The sequence below is a fragment of the Natrix helvetica genome (assembly GCF_964273705.1).
Source record: "Natrix helvetica genome assembly, chromosome: 1".
Lineage (NCBI taxonomy): Eukaryota > Metazoa > Chordata > Lepidosauria > Squamata > Natricidae > Natrix > Natrix helvetica.
Genome location: NC_138548.1, coordinates 21677166 through 21704718, shown reverse-complemented (window position 1 = coordinate 21704718; position 27553 = coordinate 21677166). Strand labels below are relative to the sequence as shown.

General features: G+C 43.8%; 1 protein-coding gene across 6 annotated transcripts in view; it reads right to left on the bottom strand.

Annotated features, from left to right (window-relative positions):
• EPS15L1 (epidermal growth factor receptor pathway substrate 15 like 1) overlaps positions 1–27553 on the bottom strand; it is a 59314-nt gene that overhangs the window by 25748 nt on the left and 6013 nt on the right. For all 6 annotated transcript variants that reach the window (XM_081938975.1, XM_081938979.1, XM_081938974.1 and 3 more), the window contains exons 3-19: positions 26276–26365; positions 25402–25449; positions 24982–25077; positions 24720–24776; positions 23483–23608; positions 21215–21274; positions 20649–20885; positions 18759–18916; positions 18206–18362; positions 16434–16519; positions 13860–13932; positions 9661–9822; positions 9062–9259; positions 7100–7264; positions 4684–4795; positions 4377–4427; positions 3096–3232 (exon numbers count right to left, since the gene is read on the bottom strand). In XM_081938975.1, the coding sequence (XP_081795101.1) occupies positions 3096–3232; positions 4377–4427; positions 4684–4795; positions 7100–7264; positions 9062–9259; positions 9661–9822; positions 13860–13932; positions 16434–16519; positions 18206–18362; positions 18759–18916; positions 20649–20885; positions 21215–21274; positions 23483–23608; positions 24720–24776; positions 24982–25077; positions 25402–25449; positions 26276–26365 (2013 nt within the window). The remainder of the gene's footprint in view (positions 1–3095; positions 3233–4376; positions 4428–4683; positions 4796–7099; positions 7265–9061; positions 9260–9660; positions 9823–13859; positions 13933–16433; positions 16520–18205; positions 18363–18758; positions 18917–20648; positions 20886–21214; positions 21275–23482; positions 23609–24719; positions 24777–24981; positions 25078–25401; positions 25450–26275; positions 26366–27553) is intronic.

The window sequence follows — 27553 nt, the reverse complement described above, 5'->3', positions numbered from 1 at the left end:
GGTGATGTGGGCAGGAGTCAAGGTGATAAAATACTCCAGGGTAGAGCTGCAACTTGGCACAGCAAGTAAAAGGTAAAGGTTCCCCTCGCACATATGTGCTAGCCGTTCCCGAATCTAGGGGGCGGTGCTCATCTCTGTTTGAAAGCCGAAGAGCCAGTGCTGTCCGAGGATATCTCCGTGGTCATGTGGCCGGCATGACTCAACACTGAAGGCTCACGGAACGCTGTTTCTTTCCCACCAAAGGTGGTTCCTATTTTTCGACTTGCATTTTTGCGTGCTTTTGAACTGCTTGGTTGGCAGAAGCTGGGACAAGTAACGGGAGCTCACTCCAGTACACGGCGCTAAGGTTTCAAACTGCCAACCTTCTGATCAACAAGCTCAGCGTCTTAGCCACTGAGCCACCGTGTCCCTGGCACAGCTGGTAGAATTGGGCAAAAGACTCTTGGCCACATCCTTTCCTTGATTCTGGAAGACTTCCAAGTCACAGGTCTGTTTGCACGGAAGAACGCTAAGTGCTGACCATCTGTGGAGAGATTCCAGAGCTCCAAACCTTCTAAACCACCACTTTCACTCTGCTGCAATAATGGCTGTCTCAAGAGTTGCTCTGACCACCAAAAATGAGCGCTGGATGGATTTCTGAAATGCTTTCACTCAAGACGCTTGTTTGACCTTGTATGCTGGCTCCAGTGAAAGACTATTTTCCCAGGTTCTCAGATCTTTCTGATTTTATAACACACTAGCTGGATACTCGTGCTTCGCGACAAAACTATGTGATCGGGCTATGCAAGGGAAATTCGGTTCACAATCTGTTGGATCAGTGGTGGTCGGTGACTGAAACACAGAAGGGATTATCACTCCCGCCTTGAGTCTGAAAGCAGTTCCATAGGTGGAAGGCGCAGAAATTTTGGTGAGGTACCAACGTTTAGTACTGTAAGGAGCTCCAGACTGCTCCTAAGTGAGAGTGGAACATCTGCCAGTTTGAACTGAGGTAACAGAATGTGAGGCAACTGGAAGTTGGAACAGAGTTATTTTCAGATGGGGAGGGGGAGTACAATGTCTAACTCCTTAGCATCAGAGCGTGTTAATAAAAGGCAACTGGCAGTCGGAACAGAGTTCTTTTCAGATGGGAGGAGGTGTAGAACTCCTTAGCATCAGAGCGTATTAATTACTGTATAAGAAATACTAATGATCTGATGGTCATTTCAAAAAATCCTTTCTTAGCAAGCACCAAGAAGCCAAGAGGAACATACAGTATGTGCCAAATTTCAAGTTTGTAGGCTTTGCGGTTCTGGAGATTTCGTGATAAGAGAGTGGTACTTGGCTTTTATATAGAGAGATTGTGCCAATTTTGCTGGATACCTTGTTATTTTGCAAGTTATTCTTAGCGAATTATTAGGGGTGGAATAATAAGTGATCCTAAATGATCAAAACAGCTACAGCATCAAATTACTTTCTGGAAAATAGAGCCTCCTCCAGGTTTGTTATGGAGACTAGGATGATGACATCTCTATGCTTTGTGGCTATTGATATTATGCTGGCACTTTGTTCCTTTGATACGTATTTATTTGGTAGAATCACAGAACTGGAATGGCCCTCAAGAGGTCTTATAGTCTAACAACCCTGCTTAGTACAGGAATCCTTATATCACCCTAGACCAGTGGTTCTCAACCTTCCCAATGCCACCACCCTTTAATACAGTTTCTCATGTTGTGGTGACCCCCCAACCATAAAATTGGTGTCTCGGTTCCTAAGACCATCGAAAATATGTGTTTTCCGATGGTCTTAGGTGAAAGGGGTCCCGGCCCACAGGTTGAGAACCACTGCCCTAGACAAATGGCTGTCCAATCTTTTCTTGAAAACCTCCAGTGATATAACATCCACAACTTTAGGAAGCAGGCTGTTCGGCTGTTTAATAGTTCTCAGAGTTAGGAGATTACTCATTATTTAATATTTGACTATCCGTCTGTAGAGTTTCCAAGAATTGCTTCTTATTTTATCCTCATGTGCTCTGAAAACAAGCCCACACTCTTCCCTGTGACAGCCCTTCTTGCATCAGCAATCTGGTATCCCACCTCCCCTTAGCTTACCCTTCCTTTAAGCTAAATATATCAAGTTCCTTTAGCTGCTTTTCACAGAATTTATCTTCCAAGCTTCTCATCACCTTTGTCACTCTTCTCTCTCTATTCCATCCCGTTTCAGATTTCAAACACACACAGAGTTGCTAAGAGATAGTAAGCAATTTGCTCCCGACTAAGGAAACAAATGGCAGGCAAGCAAAGGAGTATAAATCAAAGAGTTTCTAGATATTGTAAGGCTTGTCCTGAGTAGATTTCACTTTCCGAAAAAAGCAACACAGAAGGCTGCTTAAGGTCCAATCCAAAGTCAGGAGAGCCAAACATGATTTGTCAGCTGGTTTTAGAATCAGTTTTTCAGATTTCTCATACCATCAGGAGGCAACGGCATGTCCGACACAGAGGACCTGATAGTTGCTTCCAACAAGGAAATGTGGGTCACAGCTGCCTCTTAAATTAAAGCTTCAGCCAGCTGTATTTAATTAAGGCAAGCATTCCCTTGTTGGCAAGAAGCCTAGCTGAGCATCTTTACTCTCTCTCTCTCTCTCTCTCTCTCTCCTTGCACAGTTCTGGGGCTTGGAAGCCACACTGCATCATCTGACAGCTGCAGCGGTACTGATGCTGTCTGTGTTTGATCAGCTTCAGAAGATTCCTCCCTTGTGGTCTCCTTAGGCTGACATTCCACCGGTTCAGCTGAAGGAGACTCTTTACAATCAGAGTGAATCTACGTCATGGGTCATGACATGCTGTTTCCAGTTCCTTGGCATCCTTTTGTATTGTGGTGACCAAAACTGGACACTGCATTTCAGGTGCGGTCTGACCTGTGGAGCACGGAATGGTACATTTACTTCCCCTTGATCTTGATTTTCACATGAATAACTTATAGCTTTAACTTAATGCTTTCTTATTCTAGAATTTTAGCTAAACGATTGTGGGTTATATTAATTTTGCTTTGTTGTTAACCATTCAAGTACAGTGGGGCAAAAGTCTAAAGAAGAACTAGAATAAGCAAAGCCTCCTTACTTTAGAGGGCAGCGTGGAATTTTGCAAGAAAGGGTCTGAAATGAACGGGTCACTTTTTTCAGTCTTTTTAAAGAAATCCTCAGGCACAGATGTCCGGAATGGGTCACTTTCTTTAAATGGATCACCTCCAAATGGATCTGATGTAAGACAGTTAAAGGTAGAAGATTAACAGGAGATTAAGACAAATCAAGTACAGGAAGGCTGATTTTAACTGAATATTAGAAAAGCATTTCTAAGTACAGGAACAGCAAAACCCACTATCCAAAGAAGCAGAGGCCTTCCCTCAGTAGTGGGATTCAAAATTTTTTACTGCCGGTTCTGTGGGCATGGCTTGGTGGGCGTGGCAGGAGAAGGATACTGTAAAATCTCTATTCCCACCCCAATCCAGGGGAAGGTTACTGCAAAATCCCCATTTCCTCCCGATCAGCTAGAGCTCAGGAGGCAGAGAATAGATGGGGGCGGGGCCAGCCAGAGGTTGTATTTACCGGTTCTCTGAACTACTCAATATTTCTCCTACCGGTTCTCCAGAACTGGTCAGAACTTGCTGAATACCACTTCTGGCTTCCCTTCACTTAGATGTGTTCAGGGAACCATGGATTGTCTATCTGGAATAGTTTTAACTTAAATCCAAGGAATTGAACTACGTTGCCCTTAGATTAATTAAAAATGGCAGAGATGGAGAGGAAGGGAGTAACATGGGGGGGGGGGGGTTGGAGTCTCACCTTAATCCATTAACCTAGTGGTGTCAAAGTGGCGGGCCAAGGGCTGGATGTGTTACGCGCAGGCCATGCCCACCCCAGCTCCGTGAAAGGGGGGGGGAAATGTCACGAAATGTCACGTGATGGCAACGGGACGCTGTGAGTTTGACACCCGTGCATTAACCACTTCCAGAATGTGCCCCCAGGCCAGTTGGCAGAGCCAAGTCTTCAGTTTCTTTTTAAAAGCCTAATGGTTGATTGTAGATTACATGGGAGGGGGAGAAAAGGGGGGCCACAATGTTCCAAAGGGCAGGAAGGCTCTTTGGCAGAAAAGCCTCTTCTCCTGGATAACTGCTACTATTCTAACTATGATGCTTTGCTTTGTTAGGATGTATTACGGGTAGTTTTAATCACCATGCATGAACCTACTAACTATAATTCATATCAGATTATATGGTTTCCCCTTCCCGGCTTTTGTTACAAATATATTACTGCCTAGGCACCTCGCATCCAGAGACAGAAACTCTTAATTTTTTTGAAAGTAATAAATAAATAATATGAACCTTTAAAATGTTTGTCTTACCAGCGGCTACAGGAGGCTGTTCAGCGAAAGGGTCATTCTGAAAAGGATCGCCTGTGTGAAGAAGAAAGAAAACAGAAATTAAAAGCTACGGAAATCAACACGAAGATAAAATAGGAAGTAGAAAACACAATTTTGAGGTGTTATTTCTTAATCAAGAAAAATGTTTCTGCTTTGCTTCTGAAATGTCCTGACAATGAGATTCACTTGCAGATTCAAGGAAGACTGTAACAATTGGCTACTGCTTCTGTCTTCTTTGTCTGAGCAGCGTTTAAAGTGCCAAACGGCCCCCTGTCCTATGGAAACTTACTGCCTTTGAAGGGATCTGCTCCTTTGAAGGGATCTGCAGTTTGAAAAGGGTCCGTCTGCAACTCCTGGGCATTATTGCTGAAAAGTAGAGCTTTGTTCTTGAATGGATCATCCTGGAATCAAACATAAAGTGATTACGAAAGTCAGATGGCCAGCAGGCAAAGGTGCAAGCCTCAAGGGACCTCTCAATCAAGGTGGCCAAGATAAACATCCCTTAATATGATACTCTTTAATAGTTTCAAGGTTAGCTCAGTTTAATCAACAGCTTCTTTATCCCTAACTAGCCAATAACCCGGCGTTGCTCGGGTATTTATTTGTAGGGGGGAAATGTCTGGACCAAACGTAATTTCTAATGTTGGATTTTCCCCCTTACCAGAGGGAGCCCCCCTGTGGAATATTATGGAGCCATTACCATGGCAACTCCACTGTGCTGTACAGTAGAAGCCAGTACAGTAGTACAACACAACAGGCTGTATCTTAACAACCTCCACCCGAGGGGTGTTAGGGATATCTTACTCCCACAGTATTTTTTCCCCGAGAGTAAGTCATCTGTGCACCAAGTTTGGTTGAAATTGTTTGAGGCATTCCAGGGTTATGCTGGAACACACACACACACAGCAATTTTTATATAGAGCAATTTTAATTTGTTAAGTAGCCCTCATTCTAGACATTCTTTTTTTTTATCTTGCATATTGAAATTGTATTTATCGGACACCAAAACATGAAGACATGTTTTGGGGCTGACGCGATAGGTGACAGCCATTAGATTTTGTTTTTCTAGCCTTTTTTTTCAGCTTTTAGATTTTAAATTAACAAATGAACTTCCAATGACAATGTGGCTAGACTCTTATTAACCATTAGTAGACCTTTATTAAAATCTTCATATAATGAACATAAAAGTCCTTTTTTAACATAACCCAATGGGCATCTCCTTGTAGCTGTAATCCAGATCCTAGGACTGGACTTCACAATCTTGATATTTGGGCAACATAAAGAGCTGCAATCCAAATGGGTAAGATAGGACAAGCTATACAACAAAAGAGGGTTTCTCTTTTAAAATCAAGAATTTTATTATCATAGAGGTGGGCAACCCATTATCAAGATCACCCAGTCTGTAGTCCCTAGATCATTTCCATGAAATCTACTACAATCTGTCGCAAATGCAGAATATTTGGCAGCATTATTTTCAGTCTCTAAATCGGAATAAAGCGCAAATTATTGATTTCGGTTTCTCCTCATTTCTCTAAGGTCCTCCTCATGCTAAGCTGCATATCTTTTAGCCTCAGAGGATGATGTTTTTAAAAATAAAAGCACACTCCCATCAGCTTCAGAAACATTGCCAGATCCCATTGTCAGGTAATCCTCAAGACACTAGCTGACCTGGGCTGATATCAATGAAGCTCAAGGGAGTCAGAACTGGGTAGTAATACTTGGATGAAGTTCACTAGGAGCTTGTGAGCGGGTCAAAAAATATCCCCAAACAATGGCAAATCATTTCCATAGGGTGGCTAGGAAAACAAGATTCTCCCATCTGTGGAATCACCAGGAGACAACTTAAAAGTCAAAGGAGGTTTCATTACCATCACTATCTTAGGATGAAAAAGTTGTTGAAAAGCACCAACTGAGAATGGAGCAGAGGGTAGAAATGGGTGGCATCAAAGCCAAACACAGCAAGAGGATGTTCTTTTCCGCTATGAAGGTGAAGGTTGGTTCTCTGAGCTTGTTCTGAAGAACACTGGCACAGATATCCCCTAAACTATGCTGAAGATGTTACCTAGCCTGGTAACAAAACGTTTGGAAACCAACCCACCAACTCAGAGAATGAACCTTCACCCTCATCCTACACCCGAGCTACAGATATTCGCCACTATTGTAAATTTTTCAACTACTCTCATTCTTTTCCACACTTTTTTCCTACTTCCTTCTCAGGGATGTGCGGTCAGGGGAGGCAGGGGAGGCAGAGCCTCACCTCTCTTCATGAAATAATAGTATATAATATTATATACTATATATATATAATATTATATACATCCATCCGGCCGCGCCCGGGAGCTGCGGAGGGCGGAGGCAGAAATGTTGTCGGCGCTGCCGGATGACGAAGGCATGAAAGCGACAGTCGCGAGGAGCGCGCAAAGTCCAGCAGAGGCAGGAAGGTTCTCGTCGTTCTCCAGTCGCTTTCAAGGACTGCGGAGCGCAAACCGGCGGAGCACGCTCAGGAAGGCGGGGAATGGGATCATGTGTGCTGGAGGCTGAGGCAGCCTGAGCCTCCACCACACATCCCATTCCCTGCCTTCCTGATGACGTCACCAGCCTCACCAGCCATAAACCTCATCGCACGTCACTGTTCCTTCTCTCCAAACATGTTGGTCCATACATAGGGCCATGCACACATGCATCTATTCTACACAATTTCTCACCAAAGTCCCAAACCCGCCCCGGTCTTTTTGGATGTTTCCCTCATTCAGATCTGCCAGGTTAGTCATGCTGCCACTGTGAAGTCCATTTAAAGCTTCATTGTACTGTTCAATGCTCTGATTGGCTTCCTGAAGGGTCTCTTGAAGACGAGATAACTTACTCCTTGCCTGTGAGAGGAAGGATGGAACCAATGTTAGAAAGAGTCCACTGATTAAAAAAGCTTTCATCTTCCCACTACAGGCCTAAAGTAATAGAACAGAAACTGGAAGGAGCCATTTAGCACACTTGAAGCAGCCCTCAAGACGCTCCAAAATGGCTTCAGGGTTGACAGGAGTCTCGGAGTTTGGTTTGCATTGCGTCTCTTACTTGGATCCCTGACACCCAGGGCAGATTAAAGCATTCTGGACCGATGACCTCTGCTTAAATGTACCAAGTAAAGGGGAATCCACCACCTCCCTGGATAAATAGTTCTACTACCATGTTTTCCTGAAAATATGACATACCCCGAATACAAGCCCTAGCCTGATTTTTCACACGTAGGCCTAATATAAGCTCTACCCCAAAAATAAGCCCTAGCTAAGCCCTGCCCACCATCTGGTTGTAGGAGGTGGGGCAAGGTGCAAGTGTAAAAATCAAGCTAGGGCAGTGTGTGTGTGTGTGTGTGTGTGTGTGTGTGTAACTGCCCCATGTGCCCTGCACCCATTTATCTTAAGACCGCTGCAGCCAGGCCTCCTACATCCGGACACCTGTCACGCCACTGCCCGACTTCTTCTGCAGCTGCTTGCAGCCATTCATGGCCAGATACCATGTGGCGCATCGCGTCGGTGCTGCCACTCACATTCGCAACAGCACAACACACTATGCTGCCTCCTGCTGCAAGTGCCAGCGCAATGAGCTATGCGGCGTCTGACCACGAGCGACCGCAGAAGTCAGACAGCGGAGCGACAGGTGCCGGGGCATGGGAGGTGTGGCTGCGGTGGTCCTAATGTAAGCAGGTAAGGCATCCCCTGAAAATAAGACCTGGTGCTTATTTTGGGCTGAAAAGAAAATAAGACCAGGTCTTATTTTGGGGGAAACATGGTACCAAGTTGTATTTACTTTTACATACAGTAGATTTTCTTAAAAGGTAAGAGATACAAATTTTAGAACACTTTCACCTGTATACCTCAACTCACCACCACTCATTTAATGACCGTGCGGAGTTACATTGTCACTGAAAAAACCGACTTGTGACCAGTTCTCGTACTTATAACCATAGCAGAATCCCCATAGTCACGTGATCAAAATTTGGACCCAATCGCATGTATTTATGATGGGTGCAGCACTTAACAATTACAATGATGATCTTAACAACCGTTAACAAAAAAAGTTTGAAAACTGGGAGCTTCTCACTGCCTTGTTTAAGCAATGGAAATTCTGGTTCCAACTGTGGTCATAAATTGAATCATTCTTAATTGAATCATTCTTAATTGAATCATTTTTAATGATGTGATACATTTAAAAATAAGGCTGAAGCATACACATTTTTGTTGCACTCTGATCTCATACGATTTTCAAAAACTGACATCAGAAAAGGTTTCAGTATTGGTGAAAATATTGAGAAGACTTTTCAGTATAAAACCGGGAGTATATTTTTGTTAATTTCCACTTAAATCTGATGTTAGGTTGAAAAACAACTGCAATTAACACCAAAGTAAGGAGATAAGGGACTGTTTCCTCTTCCAAAACAAAAAAACAAAAGACACCCACCCCAAAACCCAGTGGAAAGGAACTTTGGTTTTCAGAAATGGAAAACCTCTAATGAATGATAGAATGAGGCACATCTCCTCAAAGGAGAGAATAACAATGTCAGCATGGTAAGTTCTAGTATCCTGAACATACAAAACAGATTTGATTGGCTATAGTCAGCCTTTGAGCCAAAAAAAGGGTAGACAAGAATCTGTTATCAGAAATGCTCACACTACCTGGTTAATTTCTTCCTGAGTGGATTTTAAAGATTTGATTATTGTTTCCAGTTGTACTTTCCCAGCCTGGATGCTCTGCTCCAACTGGGTCTCTTCCTGCTGAAGCCGATTCAACTCAGTTTTTGCTCTACTGATGTCATCTTCTTGGGACTTTAGATCTGATTCCTGGGACTGAATCTGCATTTTTAATGATGTGATCTAAAACAAAGATTTCAACTCAGATTTGGTAGCAGGAAAGGTTTTTAAAAAATAGTGTGAAGTTGAAAACCACCTGCTACTTCCCATCTCAGCATCTTATACCCAACTCAGACCACCACTAAATATGGATGGTTGGTTTAGTCAGGACAGATGAGAAGATAGTTGATAGGTTTCTATGCCATAAATTTAGTCATGCAGATTTATGTATAAACTTTGGTCAAGTTTACAAATGTTGGTCAAACTCTTTGAAAATGGTACCCTCATATGACTCAACTTAGAGTTATGTTCAGTAAGTTCTTTGACCGTTTCTCTTGTTCTTTGAAGAAATATTTTACATTCTAGGGAATAAAAAGAATTGAAAACGGATTTCATCCCACTCAGCCAGAATCTTTCACACTCACCACTTGTGACTCCTCCTGGCACTTTTGCCTTACATCATTTAACATATCTTTCAGCTTTGCCTTTTGTTGATCCATCTCATCCAGTCGATCTTGAGCATCCTGCTTTTGAGCCTCCAGTTCTTGCAAGCTGCTGGTTTCCCGGTCTAAATCGTTTTGCAGTTCCTGGAGAATGTTTGTTAAACACAGCTCTATGAAGATGTAAACATACATACATACATATATTTGTTTTCGCAGATTTTCACGAGTGTAGGTATGCTGGTTTTGTTGTATTCGGGTCTTTTCCCATGTAAGATTGAGATTGTCTTGGCAACATTTCAGCGAGATCTCACTTGCCATCTTCAGGCTGTGCTATATATGCTGGTTTTGTTGTATTCGGGTCTTTTATATATATATATATATATATAAAAGACCCGAATACAACAAAACCAGCATATATAGCACAGCCCATCTTCAAGCGTGGGCTCAAAATGTGGGCTTAAAATGGGAACGGAGCTGCCGTCTTTCTGTAAGTCTTGGTGGGAGGGGATGGGGTGCTGGCTTTGTTTCAGTAAGTGGAATGATTGGTTGTGTGGTTGTATCACGATTGGTAGATTGGTGCTGATTGGTGCAGGCTGCGTGTGTATATATATATATCTCACGGAAGACACTAACGACACACCAACAAAATAGACTAGAGGAGTGATGAACCTTTTAGAGATCGAATGCCCAAAATGCAACCCAAAACCCACTTATTTATCCCAAATTGCCAACACGACAATTTAACCTGAATAATGAGGTTTTACACCTAAAATAATGATTAACAGAGTTCAGCTAATTGTTCTAAGAAAAGCATGATAAATGCACTTTTATATATGCCCCTTTTTTCCTGCTTTTGAAATATTACGTTTAGCAACACTTTTGTAATATAATTTCTCTTTCCCCCCTTCTCTCTTTCTCTCCCTCTTTCTTTCCCTCCATTCCTCTCTCTCCCTCTCTCTGCCGCTTTCTATTTCTCTCTCTCTTCCCTCCCTCTCTTTCTTTCTCTTTCTGTCTCTCCCCGGGGTGGGGGGGAAGGAACCCCTGAACTGGTGCTGGGTGGTAGGAATCTGACGTCTGGGGGCCGAGGAGCCCAGGAGCAGCACGCCCATGTTCAGCTGGTGGGCGGAAAGCCAAAGACCAGCTGGCCAGCAGAGAGGTGGGACATCCCGACACAAGCAGCTCTGCAGGAAAACCAACTGACATCCAGGAGGCAAAAACGAGCAGGGTCGCATTGTGGCTCCGCATCGTAATGAGCTCCAGGAGGATGGGACCTCGTCTCCTCCATGGTGAAGCACACTAAACTTCACTGTTCTGCACAAGGGGCAGGCCACAAAGGCAGCAACAGCAAATGCACCGCCAGGCTGTTTCGCATATTTTTTTTTAGTCCTGCAAATGGAGGCGACAAACACAAATGAGAAATGTGATGGAGTTGAGCTGGGGCGACGGTGTGCATGCCTGGGAGAGGCTCTGTGTGCCACCTCTGGCACATGTGCCATAGGTTCACCACCACTAGAGCAATTATCATAGCATTTTGCCATCCTAGTTCCAAAGGTCAAAGACTTGAATATTTATCAGAAAAGGGGGGGGGGAGAGAACCACATCAAAACTAAGAATTGTTTCAGCCTCCCGGGAGAATAAAAAAGGGCTGAAGGATTTAAAAACCTGTATCAGACACCAATGAGGAAAGGTTGGGGAAAGTTGTTGAGAAAGCAGTAAGGCTGAAACGCTGAAGGGCCCTGGAGGAAACAAACTATGTGGCTCTGTTGCGGTTGGGTTTCAGGATGAGATTAGCATCAGGAAAGCAATGATTGCCTGTGTAAGTGACCACTCGCAGGCCCGGGATGTGAGCAGAGTATCTCCTTGATCTTTCAGTAGCTTTCAATGCCATTGATCATGAAATCCCTTTAGACAAGCTGAGGAGGCCGCAAGTTGAGCAGACAGTTCTTTGATAAGTTTTCTCTTTGTTCAGAGTTACAGTAGGTTCCAATCCATGTTTGGGGAGGGGGGGGGCATGGATTTAAGTATCATCAGCATGCTGCAAAACTCCTTTATGCATTTCTGCCTTAGGATGTCCAAATGATGCTACTGATGTTCTTTCTCGGTGCTTGGAGGCTGTGAAGCCTGGATGGGGAAGGACCCTCTTTCGTTCAATCCTGGTAAAACTGAGTGGCTGTAAGCTTAGGGTCCCTTGTAGGTAGTGATTTTCCATAATTAACTCTGGATGTGGTAACACTCTTTCAGGCAGAGTTGGTGTGCCACCTGGGGGCTCTCCTGGACTTGTGGGTTCTACTCAAGAAGCAAGTGGTGGTTGTGGCATGAGAACTGTTGTACAGTTGCATCTGGGTCGCCAGTTACAGCCATTCCTAGACCAGGAGGCATTGTTCACGCCCCTCATATCTTAGTCTCTCCCAATCAGACTATTGTAACATGTTCTACATGGAACTACCCTTGAAAAACATTCAGAGGCTCTACCTGGGCCAAAATGCCATGTCATGTGCAGTGTTGGGTACAAGCATGACGTGTCCACACAACATTGCTGCTACCTGAACTGCACTGTATCCCACTAGACTGATAAGTGCAAGTCAAGGGCTGCTTATTATCTTTAAAGCCCTACATCAGGGGTGTCAAACTCAAGGCCCAGGGGCCGAATCTGGCGTGCGGGGTGCTTAGATCTGGCCTGTGGGGCTGCCCTGGAACAGCAAAGGACCGTGCACGGCCCTTCCGAGCTTCGTTTTCCGTTGCGGCGGCTCTACAGTCCTCTGCCAGTGAAAACGGAGCTTGGGAAGGCCGCGCGCAGCCCTCCTAGGCTCCATTTTTACTGGCAGAGGGTTGCAGGACATTGAGCTAGCCACGCCCACCCCAGCCACACCCAGTCCCCCCCCCAGGTCAAACACAACTTTGATGTGGCCCTTAATGAAATCGAGTTTGACACCCCTGCCCTACATGGCAGGAGACGCCCATTACCTGAGATAGTGCTTATGCTTCACAGTTTCAGCCTATCCCAGTAAACCTGACAGAATGGCCTTGCTCTAGCTTTGATTAAGGAAAGTGTGTCAACTGGTGGGCCCCAGAATATGTGCCTTCTCTGTCATGGTGCCTGCCTTATGAAATCGGTCTAGCTAGTTCGTCTTTGGGAAGATGTGTAAATATATAAATGTGTTAAACAAAACAAAAAAATCCCTCCTCCACATGTGTTGTAAAGCCTAAGGGCTGTCCGTCATTTATCATTTGAGAGCCACGCTCGATTGGATCACTGAAAGAACTTTTTTTAAAAAAGATAGCAAATGCCAGGATATCAGAGTTGATTCCCCACCAATTCCTACAAAATCATTTCCATGGCCAGTGCTAAAATTTGCAGTCACCCACACAATGGGAGAAAAGGCAACTAAGGAATTTGGGGTTACTTAAGAGTCCTCCCTTAAATCTAGGGAATGCTGCTTGATGTTTGTGTTCTGACAGACATCAGGGTAACTAGTCGGATTCTAGAGTAAGGATTATTAAACAAATAAAATCTTATATTCTTTACTTTTTTCCTAAAAAGCACGTAAGGGAGAAAAGAGAAAGCAATACAATATAATAGCAGAGTGGGAAGGGACCTTGGAGGTCTTCTAGTCCAACCCCCTGCCTAGGCAGGAAACCCTATACCGTTTCAGGCAAATGGCTATCCAACATCTTCTTAAAGACTTCCAGTGTTGGGGCATTCACAACTTCTGGAGGCAAGCTGTTCCACTGATTAATTGTTCTAACTGAAAGGAAATTTCTCCTCAGTTCTAAGTTGCTTCTCTCCTTGATTAGTTTCCACCCATTGCTTCTTGTTCTACCCTCAGGTGCCTTGGAGAATAGTTTGACTCCCTCTTCTTTGTGGCAACCCCTGAGATATTGGAACACTGCTATCATGTCTCCCCTAGTCCTTCTTTTCATTAAACTAGACATACCCCTTTTTGGGAGAGGGGCGGTCTAAAAATCTAAGAAATAAATAAATAAATACCCAGTTCCTGCAGGAAAAACCCCTTTTAATCCATCCTCAAGCCCTCGGGAGAAAAAACTGTTTTTCTTTGAAGAAAAGGATTTTTCTTGGTAGAGGATTTTGTTTGTCTTATACCTTTTGAACTGTGATTCTGATAAGAACAAAGAGACAGACAGACGGATGGACGGAAAGACACAGCCATTCATAGCATTACCTGAACTTCATTGGTTTTCTGCCGGATAGCTCCTTCTCTTTCCCGGATGTCTTGCTCTAGAGAATATTTCTCTCTACAGTGTAAACAAATAATAATAATAATAATAATAATAATAATAATAATAATAATAATAATAATAATAATAATAATAATAATAATAATAATAATAATGGCATATGTATGATTTTCTTCATCTAGCCTAGGGATCCCCAAACCTCAGGCTGTGGCTCAAGGTTGATTCAGCCTTCTATCTTTCCGAGGTTGGAAAAATGAGGACCCAGATTGTTGGGGACAATATGCTGATTCTAAACCGCTTAGAGAGGTCTGTAAAGCACTATGAAGCATTATATAAGTCTAAGTGCTATTGCTATATGGGCTTGTCATGCTGACTGGCTGGAAGGGGGGAAAATACAAACTGAGATATGCATTAAATAACCCACATAAAAATCCTTTCATCTAAGTCTGAATATTGCAACCATGAAAAAATGGATGTTTTTGTTCTAATTAGAAAACGACACTCTCACAAATGTATAATTAACATTGATTTTAGTTACATGCTGCAACCAATTTGGGTCCTTGAATCAGGACAACAAAGCACCACCTTTCCAAACAAGTTTTGAAGAGGAAGTTGTGATTCTAGTTATATTGCTAAAAAGTAGGTTTTTCTATTCATACAACCATGAGCATTGCTATCAATGTAAAACTTGTTTTCTGTATCAACTAAAGAATTTCAGCTTGCCAAAGCTCAAATTCATTCTGAGAAATGGAAAGCATTCTTAGAAAAGGCAGCCTTCTGCAGTTAAAGATAAGACATCTGGTATAATTATTTGTTGACTTTTATTTATTTTTCTTATTTATATTCTGCCTTTGAGTTATTTTATAAATAACTCAAAGCAGTGAACACACCTAATACTCTTCTCTTTTATTACTGTTACATATTTGTACAGGTAGTCCTTGACTTACTAAAGTTCTTTTAGTGACAGTTCAATGTTACAACAGGACTGAAAAAAAAGTGACTTATGACACATTTTTCATACAACTGTTATGGCATCCCCAGGGCAGGGGTGGGTTCCTGCCAGTTCTAACCTCTTCTATAGAAGAGCGAGAGGAGGAATTCTGGGAGTTGAAGTCCACAAGTCTTAAAGCTGTCAAGTTTGAACACCCCTGGGTTTTTTTTTCTAAAGGGTTAGGGGTGGAAGGGTCTTGTAACTTGACAGCTTTAAGACTTGCACACTTCAATGCCAGAGTTCCTGAGCCAACATGACTGGAGGAGGAATTCTGGGAGTTGAAGTCCAAAGTCTTAAAGCTGTCAAGTTTGAACACCCATGAGTTGTTTTTTTTCTAAAGGGTTAGGGGTGCAAGGGTCTTGTAACTTGACAGATTTAAGACTTGCATGCTTCAAATGCCAGAGTTTCTGAGCCAACATTTTGGTTGCTAAGCAAGAGCGTTGTTAAGTGAGTTTCACCCATTTTACAAGTTGGCCATGCCCACCCTGTCACATGGCCGGCAAGCCACTCCCACCCGGTTTCAAAACAATTTGAAACCCACCACTGGGGGTCATGCTATGCGCATGACCCCCCTGCACACATGACCACGCGACCAGTGCCATCCCCCCGTTTTTGATGCATTTTTTTTCGCCCTCCCCAAACTCCAGAGGCTTTCTAGGAGGCTGGGGATGACGCCAAGGCCCCAGGAGCTTCCCTGAAGGCTCTGAAGGGCGGACCTACAGGGAAACCGGAAGGTGACTTCCGGTTTGTCTGTAGAACCGATTTTCGACCTCCAGAGCCTTCAGGAGGCTTCCCTGAAGGCTCCGGAGAGCGAAAAACAGCCTTACGAGCAAACCGGAAGTCACCTTTCCCGAACTTCCAGGTTCCCCATAGGGCCGTTTTTCACCCTCTGGAGACTTTAGGGAAGTCCTGAAGCATCAAAAGCAGGGGGTGGGCGCTGGTTGCGTGTGGATACGCGTTGAAGGGGTTTGCCGTGCGTGCATGCGCGCCGGGTCGCACACATAACATTATGGGTGTGGCACGCCCGCGCACAACCCCCCTGCGCTCCCCCTGCTTTCGGCACGGGAGCCAAAAAATGTTAGCCATCACTGTTCTAGAGAGTAAGGAAAAGCCCTTTGATGGAGATGTGCAGGCACTGTTGTCTAAAGAAGAGGGGCTGAAGGAAAATACTGGATGTTCTGGATCTTTTTTTACTGAACATGGAAAAAAAATACCATTTGGAAATGGTTCAGGAAGATCCCTCCCTGCTTCACTGGAGTATAAAAAGGGGGGGAGGAGCTTCAGCCCAATCAGACCTGCAAGATTCCATTACTATAGCCAAACTCAATAAAAGTAGTTTTAGCTTTTCTATGGAGTTGATTTCCTGGTCTGATCCACTTTATGAGGTTGTCAATTACAGAGCATCACATAGAATCATTAATTTACAGGCTCTATCAAATTTCCTCACATTAAAACTGCTACACAATAGATTATATTAAAATGAACTTTGCAAATCATGGGATTATCTAAAGAGACCACTCTCTCCATCCTCAGTTCTCCATCATGGCCAAACATATATTTTTTTTACCTCTGTAGCTGTGCAATCTCTTGGCTGATATCATCCAGTTCTTTCACGCCAGTGAATTCCCCTGATCCAACAGAACTTGAGCTGTCCTGTTAGAAAGCAAATAGTCCCATTGAAGCAGCCAAATCCCTTGTCGCACCCAGCTTCACAAGCCCATTCATTTTGGACATTTAGGAGTTTTCAATCAAGCACGGGGCAAGTCTCTTGCATTCCCATTCTGCAAATGCACAACTCCAGCCCCTGGCGTGTGGAATGGGACATAGCGACTCTTAAATTACACAAATACCCAGCTGGTGAATCACCTTGCAGAAAACCAAAATTTCAAGCAGCAGAAATAGCAACAACAACAACAGCAAAAAAGCCTGACAAGACAAGGATGAAACAGTATTGAAAAGAGGGAAAAAAAGAACCTCACACAATGGATGCTGGCAAAAGAAAATACGTCTGAATCAAGATCCACTTTTATCCATTTTGAGCTGCTTTTAGCTGACTCAGGAATAGCAGAACTTCAGCCAGCCACCCCACCCCCAAACCCCCAAACCCCTCCTGCCCTCCGCATCATGTGGGGAAGCTCCACAAAGCTGCTTAGGTGGGGAAAAAAAAGGTGTTTTGCATGGACAAAGCAAATGCCACCTGAGGTTTGATGGGGAGGGGCTGCGTTCTTCAGAGTGCCCCGTTTACTCACACGACGCATTTCTGTGAGTGTCGAGATCTCAGTTCCTACAGAGGCCAAGTAGCCTGAGAGAGTCTAGAGGGGAAAAAAAGGACAGAGGGGGCAGGAGCTCAGGCAATTCTGGGGAAAGTCAGTGAAACAAGAGGACTTGCACAGTCTCCCACAGAACCAGAGAGAAGAAGAGGAAACAAGAGGACAGGAGCGGGGACAAGCAAGAGGGTGAATTCACGGCAACTGGGCCACAGTGATTTTAGAGACAGCAGTTCACGAGAACCAGCTTTTCAACTGCTGAAACCTGGTGCCGGCCTTCGGGCATCATTATATGCATTACTCATTCTTCTTTCTACATGATAATATAGGCTTGTGCCATTTCCCGCCCCCTCAGAAGAGCTGATGAAGCTGGCACCGCCTCCTCCTCCTCAGCTGACCCGGAGAACTCCCTGCCACTTTGCTGAGGAGGTTGGGAAACAAATAAGACCACGAGGAAAATTGAATCCGAGTCACTCATCCTTCCCTCAATGGATCCAGCCATTAAAACATTACAAATATCGGCCTGGGCTCCAAAGCAGCCAATGGCTGCCCCACTCATTAAGGCTTGGTGCCAGCTGATTGGGCACAGGGGCAAAAAGGAGGCGGGAAAGAGGGTGGGGATACACACTTCCCATCTTCCCTTCCACCACACAGCCTACAGCTTTCTGGGTAGTGTAGTCGGAAGGTGTGGAGGTCCTGAAGTGGCCACAATTTTCCTAAACTTTACTCCGACAGCAGTCTGGGCATTATGTAAATTAAGCCATTCGGGTTACTTTGGTTCAATAATTGCCGCCTTACATTTTCCAATTCTCCCCATTTGAACGTTCCAAACAAACAGACCCAAGAGCTTTAGCAGTGTATAGTTTCAAAACAAAAACATCAGCAGCAAACAGGGCTGCCTCTCTTGCTCCAAATATGTCCTCGTGTTTTTGGCAGCAGGAAGAAAAAAAAAACACTTAAAGAGTAAATAGGTTCAAGAAGTTTTCCCACGGCAACGTATCAGTTGCCAGAGGAAAAGGCAAGCAAGGTCCTTGCGAGAGTGTCAGAATAGATGTCTATGCTATGAGTTCACCTGGACAGGAGTTGTCCTCTCCGAAGGAGGGATCATATCTGGGAGCAGCACCTGTGGTGGGTCAATGCCTTTGCTGACCTTCTGCTGAATGAGGTACATGGCGAGTGCAAACTGATCTTTGTTGAGCTTTCCCATCTGCCGTATATCCGCCAGTGCCCTGTCAGGAAGAAACAACAACAGACTGCTTCCATAGACTGCTCAATAGACAATTGCTGTTCAAAAGATGCAGAGTATCTCAGAAGCTTTCAGCTGATTCCACAGCTTATTCCAGGGGTGTCCAAACGTGGGAACTTTAAAGACTTGTGGACTTCAACTCCCAGAATTCCCCAGCTAGGATAGCTGGCTGGGGAATTCTGGGAGTTGAAGTCCACAAGTCTTAAAGTTCCCACGTTTGGACACCCCTGGCTTATTCAATCTCAAGACAGCATCTGTGGTGTTAAGAGCAATGCCTGTACTTTATATAAACCAAAAAAAAGGACAATTTTACACAGTACTTTCGATTGGAAAACAATGTCGTACAATAAAAAAGAGAGGCGGGAAGGAAAATTCATACCATATGTGTGCTAGGAGGTTCTGGGAAAGCCCCGAGTGCATGAAAATATCCTTCACTTCCTGGCCGCTCACAAAGCCATCCAGGTCCAAATCTGTCTTCAGAAATATTTCATCAAAGCGAATCTTGTCAGTCAATGGCACCACCCAGTTTGCAGACGGCTGAATTAAGAACAGAGCCTCTTAATTGACTGATTTGGCAGATGAAAGCGTCATGTAAGAAGTTACATCCTAGACCAGTGATGGCGAACCTTTTTTGGCTCGTGTGCCATAACAGGGGGAGCGCAGGGGGGAGTCGTGCATGGGCGTGCTGCACCCATAATGCAATGCATGACCCCCAGTGCACATGCGCGCATGAGAGGCATGACCCCCCCCCATTTTTTGCATGCTTTTTTCGCCCTCCCCAGGCTCCAGAGGCTTTATAGGAGCCTGGAGAGGGCGAAAACAGCCTCCCCAGCCTTCCGTTCCAGAAGTCACTTCCGGTTTGCTCGTAGGGTCGGTTTAAGCCCTCCGGAGGTTTCAGGGACCTTCAGGAGGCTTCCCTGAAGTCTCCAGAGGGCTTACACCGACCTTACGAGCAAACCGGAAGTGACTTCTGGACCGGAAGTCCGTTCCTGAACTTCCGGTTTGCCCATAATTCCCCAAGCTTCTATAAAGCCTCTGGAGCCTGGGGAGGGCGAAAAATGGCTTTTAAAAAGGCTGAACTCAGCTGGCCCGCACGCGCATGCGCGCTGGCCAGCTGACAGGGCGACGCGTCGCATGCCATAGGTTTGCCATCCCGGTCCTAGACAAAGCGTCCCACTGCCAACTTTCTCCAAAGTTATTTGGGCAGAAGAATTGTCCCACCGTTGGCTGCATGTCACTACTCCTTCCAGTTTCCCCAGCATTTCTCAGTTTTCACAAATACATCTAACAATTAATCTCATTGTTTTAACCTACTTTGGTTTTAATTATTCAGAACAAAGATCCTGGGAAGAGACCTCTTTACTGTTCCACCCCAGAAATCATCCATCGTGAGCAATTTGGAAGAATTGCAAGCTCTCTCCTAAGAGGTTTCTTCTAAGTTACACTGATAAAGCAGAGTTAAAAAGACCGGCATTTAAAGCCCAGAAGGGCTAGTTGTAAGTGGCATCCTTAGAAAGATCTCAAGTGAGGGCCGACCTACCAGTCACGTGTGGGGGCAATTATGTTCAAAGAACGTAATTTGCTTCTCAATGCCCTTTTGGGAAAGTCTATGTAAGAGGAGTTTTGCCCACTATTTGGAGTTTTCCAGATAACTAAGTAGTCATTCCTGAAGTAGGATACTGAGTTAGAGGGTTGTATGATCAAATTCGGCACAAATGTTATATTAAGTAAGGAAATCTGTACTGAACTTCTAGTCAGATCTATTATACTTACATGCCACAAATATAAAGATCACCTAGACCAGGGGTGTCAAACTTGATTTCATTGAGGGCAGCGCTAGGGTTGTGTTTGAGCTCAAGGGGATGGGCGTGACCAGGGATGCGGCCAGCTTGACCTCATTCGTGCCAGGGGGCACATGTAGTCGCCCAAGCGTTTTGGCAGTGAAAATGGACTCCTGAGCTCCATTTTTTGGCTGGGATGCCTCCTGCAACCCTCTGCCAGTGAAAACGGAGCTGGGGGGGGGGGTCTGCGTGTTTTGACTGGTAGAGGCACCAAGGGCCGGTCCTTCACTGTTTCCAGGGCAGCCCCAGGGGCCAGATCTAAGCACCCCACTGGCTGAATCTGGCCTGCAGGCCTTGAGTTTGACACTCCTGTCCTAGACACAATCCTTTCTACACATACACACTCCAATTTGAAAAAAAAAAACACAAAGGGAAAAAGCTCACCTTTGCACAATAGGCTCGCATTCTCTGCCAGAGGCTACACCTACCTGTGTTTGCTTCAGGCTGTGTTTGGGGGATAAGCTTCCCGTGCTGTTGAGGCTGTTGACGCTGCCGTGTGACGGAGTGGACCGCAAACTGTCTTTGGGGGGAGGACTGGCTGGAAGAACTGGCACTGCCCCAGGAAAGATTGTCACTTTCTTCCGCTTGGAAGGTGGAACAAGAGATGGGGGCAACACAGAGGGGACGGGTTCCTTCTCAAGGGCACGGTAGACCAGGTGCATCGCCTGCAAGGCCCAGAGGGAAAAGACGTCTGCAGAGGGCAACAAGGAGGAGGAGGAGGAAGAGGAGGAGGAGGAGGAGGAGGGGAAGATGGCGGAGAGGTAGTGCCAAGCATGAGAGAGCAGGTCAGGCAAGGGCTGGAGGGAGGGAGGCTGGACTAACAAGAGGTGGATAGAACCCTGGGAAAAGGAAAACTAACCAAGGAGTTTGATACTGTGATCGGCCTCTTCTATGCAAATGAGGGTTTGGGACATAACCCTGTCCCTGACCCGAAAAACGAGGCACTCAGGAATCCCCTTCGGTTACATGACAAGAGCAAGCAGAGGGAACTTACCACGGCAAATTCATCTCTGTCAAGGTGCCCATCTTTATCAATATCACTGAGGTCCCACACCTAGAACCATTTGGCCACAAATGAAAGGGGAAAAGGGATGTATCAGAAGAGTAGTTCAAGGAATGTTATTTTATTAAAAAAAGAATTTCATTATGGTTTCTTCTTCTTCCTAGCGTACTTCCACAGATGCAGGGTCCGCTTTTCATTATGGTTTGTTGTGGATCAATTCCAGATTTTTTATTCAACTGATTAATTCTTTTTGTACCATCCCCTCCCCCCTTATGCAAGTCTAATAATTACCTGAACATGGCCAGGAGTGGGCTGCTGGGGGTTCGCAGGGGTTCGGGAGAACCTCTAGCTAAGATTCTGTACAGAACCCCCAAATCCCACTCCTGACTGGCCCCACCCACCCTGCCCAGCCCAGGAGTTCCTATGCGGCCCATTTTGGATGCAGATAAATGCAAGGCGTGCACGGAGGCTCGGGGAGGGCGAAAAATGGGCCTATTGGTAGCTTGGGAAGGCCAGAGACAGGCCCGGAGTCTGGGGAAGCCGTTTTCACCCTCCCAGAGGCTTGAGGGAAGCCTCCGAAGCCCAGGGAGGGCAAAACCATCCCCCTCCACCATGGCTGATTAAGCCATGCCCACCACTGCCACGGCCACTCAGCAACCAGGCGGAGAACCTAACCCTAACCCTTGCTAAAATTTTTGAAGCCCATCCCTGAACATAACCTGCTGTATTTTTCGGAGTATAAGTCACTCCGGAATGTAAGACGCACCTTAGTTTTTGGGGAGGAAAATAAGAAGAAAAAAAATTCTGCCTCTGCCTACCAGCATCCATGGTATTCAGCTGGCTAGCTTCCTGTCTTGGAACACATGTTAACAAGGTCATCCAATGAATAGGCATAGCAACTGAGTCAGCCAATGAGGGCTATTTGGACTCTGAAACAGTATTTGCCATGTGAGCAACAAGGAGACAGGAAGGAGCCTGGCTTACTGAGAACTGAAAGTGAAACTGCATTTTGCTTGTATTTACTGCTACCATGGAAAACCTGCTTGTGGTATTGTATTGTGCATTATTATTATTATTATTATTATTATTATTATTATTATTATTATTATTTTGAATCCTGCTGAATCAGTTACTTGTGTGTGCTTTCTGAATGTGATTGCTGCTGCAAACTCTGACCAGCCAGGTCAGCTTCAGCACTTATTGCCGCCTGATTCAGCACAGCTGATTGGCAGGTGGATGGGACTGGTGGAATACCCCCAATCAGCTGTTCCAGGCTGCAGGGATTTCCACAGACCATCGCTGCCTCCATGCCTTGCGTTTTTGGCCTCTGGTGGGGGTGGGGGCTACATTTGTTGTATAAGACCAGGAGTGGGTTCCTGCCAGTTCTAACCTCTTCTATAGAAGAGGTTCCACAAATCTACAGTGCCGTTTAGAACCGGTTCCAGATCTCTCCTCCCACCCGTCCACACATCATCAAGATGAAAAGCCAGAGGAGGAATTCTGGGAGTTGAAGTCCACAAGTCTTAAAGCTGTCAAGTTTGAACACCCCTGGGGTTTTTTTTCTAAAGGGTTAGGAGTGCAAGGGTGTCTTGTAACTTGACAGCTTTAAAACTTGCGTGCTTCAAATGCCAGAGTTTCTGATCCAACATTTTGGTTGCTAAGCAAGAGCATTGTTAAGTGAGTTTCACTACATTTTACAAGTTAGCCACTCCCACCCAGTCACATGGCTGGCAAGCCACTCCCACCTGGTCACATGGCCAGCAAGCCACTCCCACAAAGCAGGCCACACCTACAGAAGGCCACTCCTTTAGAAGTTGTAAAACTTTTTGAAACCCACCACTGTATAAGACGCACCCATATTTTCACCCTCTTTTTTGGGGGGGGAGTGCATCTTATACTCCGAAAAATACAGTAATTAACGATGTAAAAACTTCAATAACTGATTAGCAGCAAAACGTAAGGCAAGAAGCATGATAAGTAGATTTTAAAAGCACATGCAAAAGAATCAGGAAGACTGATATTTGAGCAATCTGATTTTGAATACAGCTCTTTCAGCTGAGCATTTTTCAGTTCCCTCATTTTTTAAGGCAGAAAGATAAATAAATCGGAACCGAACTTTAAGAGCTCAGATTGCTTGGAATTCTGGGTAGAATTTTGCTGTACTCTAAGTACAAATATTTGCCTCAACTGAAAGCACTGGAAGGCCAAAGTAATTCACTCAGATCATGTGGATTTAAAAAAAGGTAGAATTTTGCTTACCCTCCCCAAGACGTCAAGAGGTAGTTTGGAGTTCATCAATACTGGCTTTACTTTATCTCCTGAAAGTAAACCATTGACTGGTAAAAGGCTTTCAAAAATGCCATCAAACTTGGCCCTTTCTTCTACCTAGTTAAGAAGGAATAAATTAAAATTGGTTTACATGATATACTGTTGTTTTCCCAAGACTGCAAAACATGACTATCTTGAATTCATCTTCTATTTCTACATTAAGTAATGCTTTTTGTATGGGCAAGTACTAGGGGCCATTAATTAAAAAAATGATGTTATATATCTGTCTTTTCTTCCACAATGAATCCTTTGTGGAAGGAGAAAATGGAAAAGAAGCAGGAGGAAAACACAAGATAGTTTCAAATGGAAGATAATATTGCTTGGATTCCCTGTAACATTTTACGAAGAAAGCAGGGGGACTACATAGTCAACAGCCTCATCTGGAGACACCAAAGAAATAATGCTACAGGTAATCCTCATTTAACAACCCCAACTGGGACCAGCAATTTGGTCATTAAGCAAAGCAGTTATAAGTGAAACTGTGACTGTGCTTATAATCTTATTTCAGCTTTCCTATGCTTTACAGACCTGCAAAGGTTGTAAAGGAAAGGACAGGTTGCAAAGTTATTTTTCCATCATTAGTGTAACTGTAAATATTTTCCAAATGAGGCAGTCACTAAATGAGGACTAACTATAGAGAATGTTTGTACGTTCACTAAAATTATTGTTAAGGTTTTTATAAATGCTGCATACATTCTTTAGTAAATGTTGCACATAGATGGTATTAACATGTTTTCTCGAAAATAAGACAGGGTCTTATTTTCTTTTGACCCCCGTAATAAGCGCTTGGCCTTATTTTCAGGGAAGTCTTATTATTTTCGAGGTTCAAGAGGTAGCGAGCCTGGTCACGCTGCTGCAGTGTTGCAATATTTCCGGGGAGGGCTTATTTCCAGGGGAGGGCTATTTTAGTGCATGCATTCAAAAGCCCTATTGGGCTTATTATCCGGGGAGGTCTTATTTTCAGGGAAACAGGATACACGGTTAGGAAAATAGTAAATTCAACTTAATGCTGCTTACAGTAATTTGCACGAAACTGGTATTAATCATTCATACTAATAAAAAAAGTAGAGTTCAATTGAGGCACAATTACGTTTAAAAGCTTAATTAAGAAAAGGGTCTCCTTACTGGACAAGTGAGGCCAACTCATATTTTTCTCCTGGACACTTACTCTGACAGCCCAATGAGCCTCTGTGGAAGCAAGCAACAGGGGGCTTGTATTGTCGTGCTGCAACAACAAATAAAATACATCAAAGCACTTCCTATGGTTTTCTTTGAAATATAGAAATACTTAACAGAGGCAGCCAAGCCTCAAATCATAAAGTTTATCAGCCGCATTTAGGAAACCAAAAACTCTTAATTCTGTATCTGTCAGACACCACTTATGTTCCAGTCAAAAACAGCCCTTTTCAAGGCAATTATTATCAACTTACAAATTTCGGAGGAGGTAACGTCAAATTTAAGTTGCTGAGAATGACATCATGACCGCTCTGGGCACAAGCAATTAGCCGCAGCGCAATGAAGAATCCCTGAACGAGACAGAAAAGCATGGAGAATGAGGGGAAAAAGGGCCCTCTGTTCACAAGCCTAATGTCTACCTTTATTTTCATGAAAAAGAACATTCTTCAATAGACTGTCTAGCTCTCTCACCAGACTGGTGGACATTCAGTGACAGCATTGTCTCGATATTCAGGCAGAACTAGACCTAATTGTGTGTTCCGCTCTTTCAAACAGACATCCGCACTGGAGATGAGGCCCTGGTTTCAACCCAGATTCTTTAGGTTTAGCTACTTCAAAGGAGAAGTTTCAACAGATGGAGGTGGCTTTATCTCAAAACTGATGTACTCACATACCTGTTTATCCAGAAATCCTTTGCCCTCTGGATCTGCTAAATCCCATATCTATGAGTATACAAAATTACATGCTGACATCATTCAATTTAAAGCAAAAACCCTTTCAAAATAGAGACAGAAAGTAATCTGCCTCTTCAAATCTGCTCCTCTATAGACAGGAAGTGCTGCATCCAGTATTGTATTATTTTCTTCTGCCTTTATTCTTATATACAGTCACAATCATAATTCACTGAATGAAATTAATGAGCTCTAGAGCCCATCAAGCACCTGGAAGGTAGCAGTTACAGAAGTATTTCTCACACCTTTATCTTTGCTAATATATTTCAGATTATTTTTTTTTAAAGTCTTTGTATTTGCTTAGCATCATTCCAGATATATATTTTAAAGACAAAAATTATAAATTGATGAATCACTTATGGCTCACACATGACAGGGAGAAACTTGATGTTGAATAATAAATAATAGCAAACACTGTTTCTCAACCATAGCAAGTTGAAGATGTGTGGACTTCAACTCCCAGGATTCTCCAGCCCTGGGTGTTGAAGTCCACATATCTTTAAGCTGCCGAGCTTGAGCAACACTGGTAACTAGTATTTATGATGTATTTATTATTAATTTTTTATGCCACTGATCTCCCCTATAAGGTGACTCCTTCTAGAGGAGATTTAAGACTTTTCCAACGGATTCGCTTTCATCTTCTTATATTGGTTCTATCTGAAAGCAGCTGCCAAAGCCAGAAAAACAGCACAAGGTTTCTTCAGAGATTCAGGCAGTCATTTGTATCAAGATTGTCTCTGAATAATGTACATTTGCAACTGGTTTCCCTAACATGCATTTTCCTCTGGCGTTAGAACAGAGAAAATGCCTGACTTACTTTCCCCAGGATAGCATCGGCAAGACCAGACTTTTTGAGAAACAGAGCAGCATCACTGGACCCAACTCTACCAGTGCAAGCTGGATCCACCTGCAAAGAAAATATTAACTGTTCAGCAAACCCCCAAAAGGAAAGGAACGAGTCGCTTTTATCTCACTTCCTCGCTATGGGCCAACTCATAAAATGGGGACTACTATATAAATAAATGTTTTAAATAAAATAATCAAACTCTATGTCCTATTTCCCATTGAAATTAGGTCTCTGTTGGCTTGTGCTGTTCTTACTATTGCAGTAGCAATAGCACTTAGACTTATAAACCGCTTTATAGCCCTCTCTAAGCGGTTTACGGAGTCAGCATATTGCTCCCAACAATCTGGGTCCTCATTTTACCGACCTCAGAAGGATGGAAGGCTGAGTCAACTTTGAGCCTGGTGAGATTCGAACTACCAAATTGCAGAAGTAGCCTGCATTCTAACCACTGCACCACCATGGCTCTTCAATATTGTGTTAAGATACTTAAGGGTGGTTTTATCCACTATTCCTAGCTTTTAGTCTCATTAATTTGGATTATTAAAGATTCTGATGATATTAACATCATCATAATGCTGTGTACAACATAGATCTTTGTTGACATGATGTAAATCACCCAATCCTATTTGTTTAATGCAAAAGTTCAGCATTCAATCTGGTTATTTTATAAATTGCAATAACTCTGGCTTGGTGCCAAAAGTTGTAGAATCTCTGCTGACAAAGCTTTCTGAGTTGTTTACAGTGAGCTTAAAATTGAAGTACATTTCTTTTGATTTGAAAATGCAGGCAATAACAGGATTTCCAACATATTAGATTAAAGTATGAATTTTATTGAAAATATAATACGGAAGTAGAAATGCCAATTTGTAAGGTTTGAGCTTGCCTTATTGTTGCTATGCTTTGATCTGAAGTTAACAAGGTCGGGTCTGTTACGGATGTACATGGTCTAGATTTGAGTTCTCAACATAGTAGGAGACTCTGTAGGGGACCTCTTCCTTCGTGCCCTACAAGCCCCAATCCCCAGGCTCAGTGGGGCTCACAATGCCCCCTGGCAGTCATTTTATGAATTAAATATTTCCCCTTTTATGGCAGAATCCAGACCATATCTCAAAATTTCAAATGCATCCACTAGCCAAAAAGCTTGAACACAAGTGATATATCAAAAGTTATGGATATCTTGTGTAATAGGGTAAATGCTCTGTATAGTACTGGAAGAACAGAACTATAATGGACTAAAGTAGGTAGACT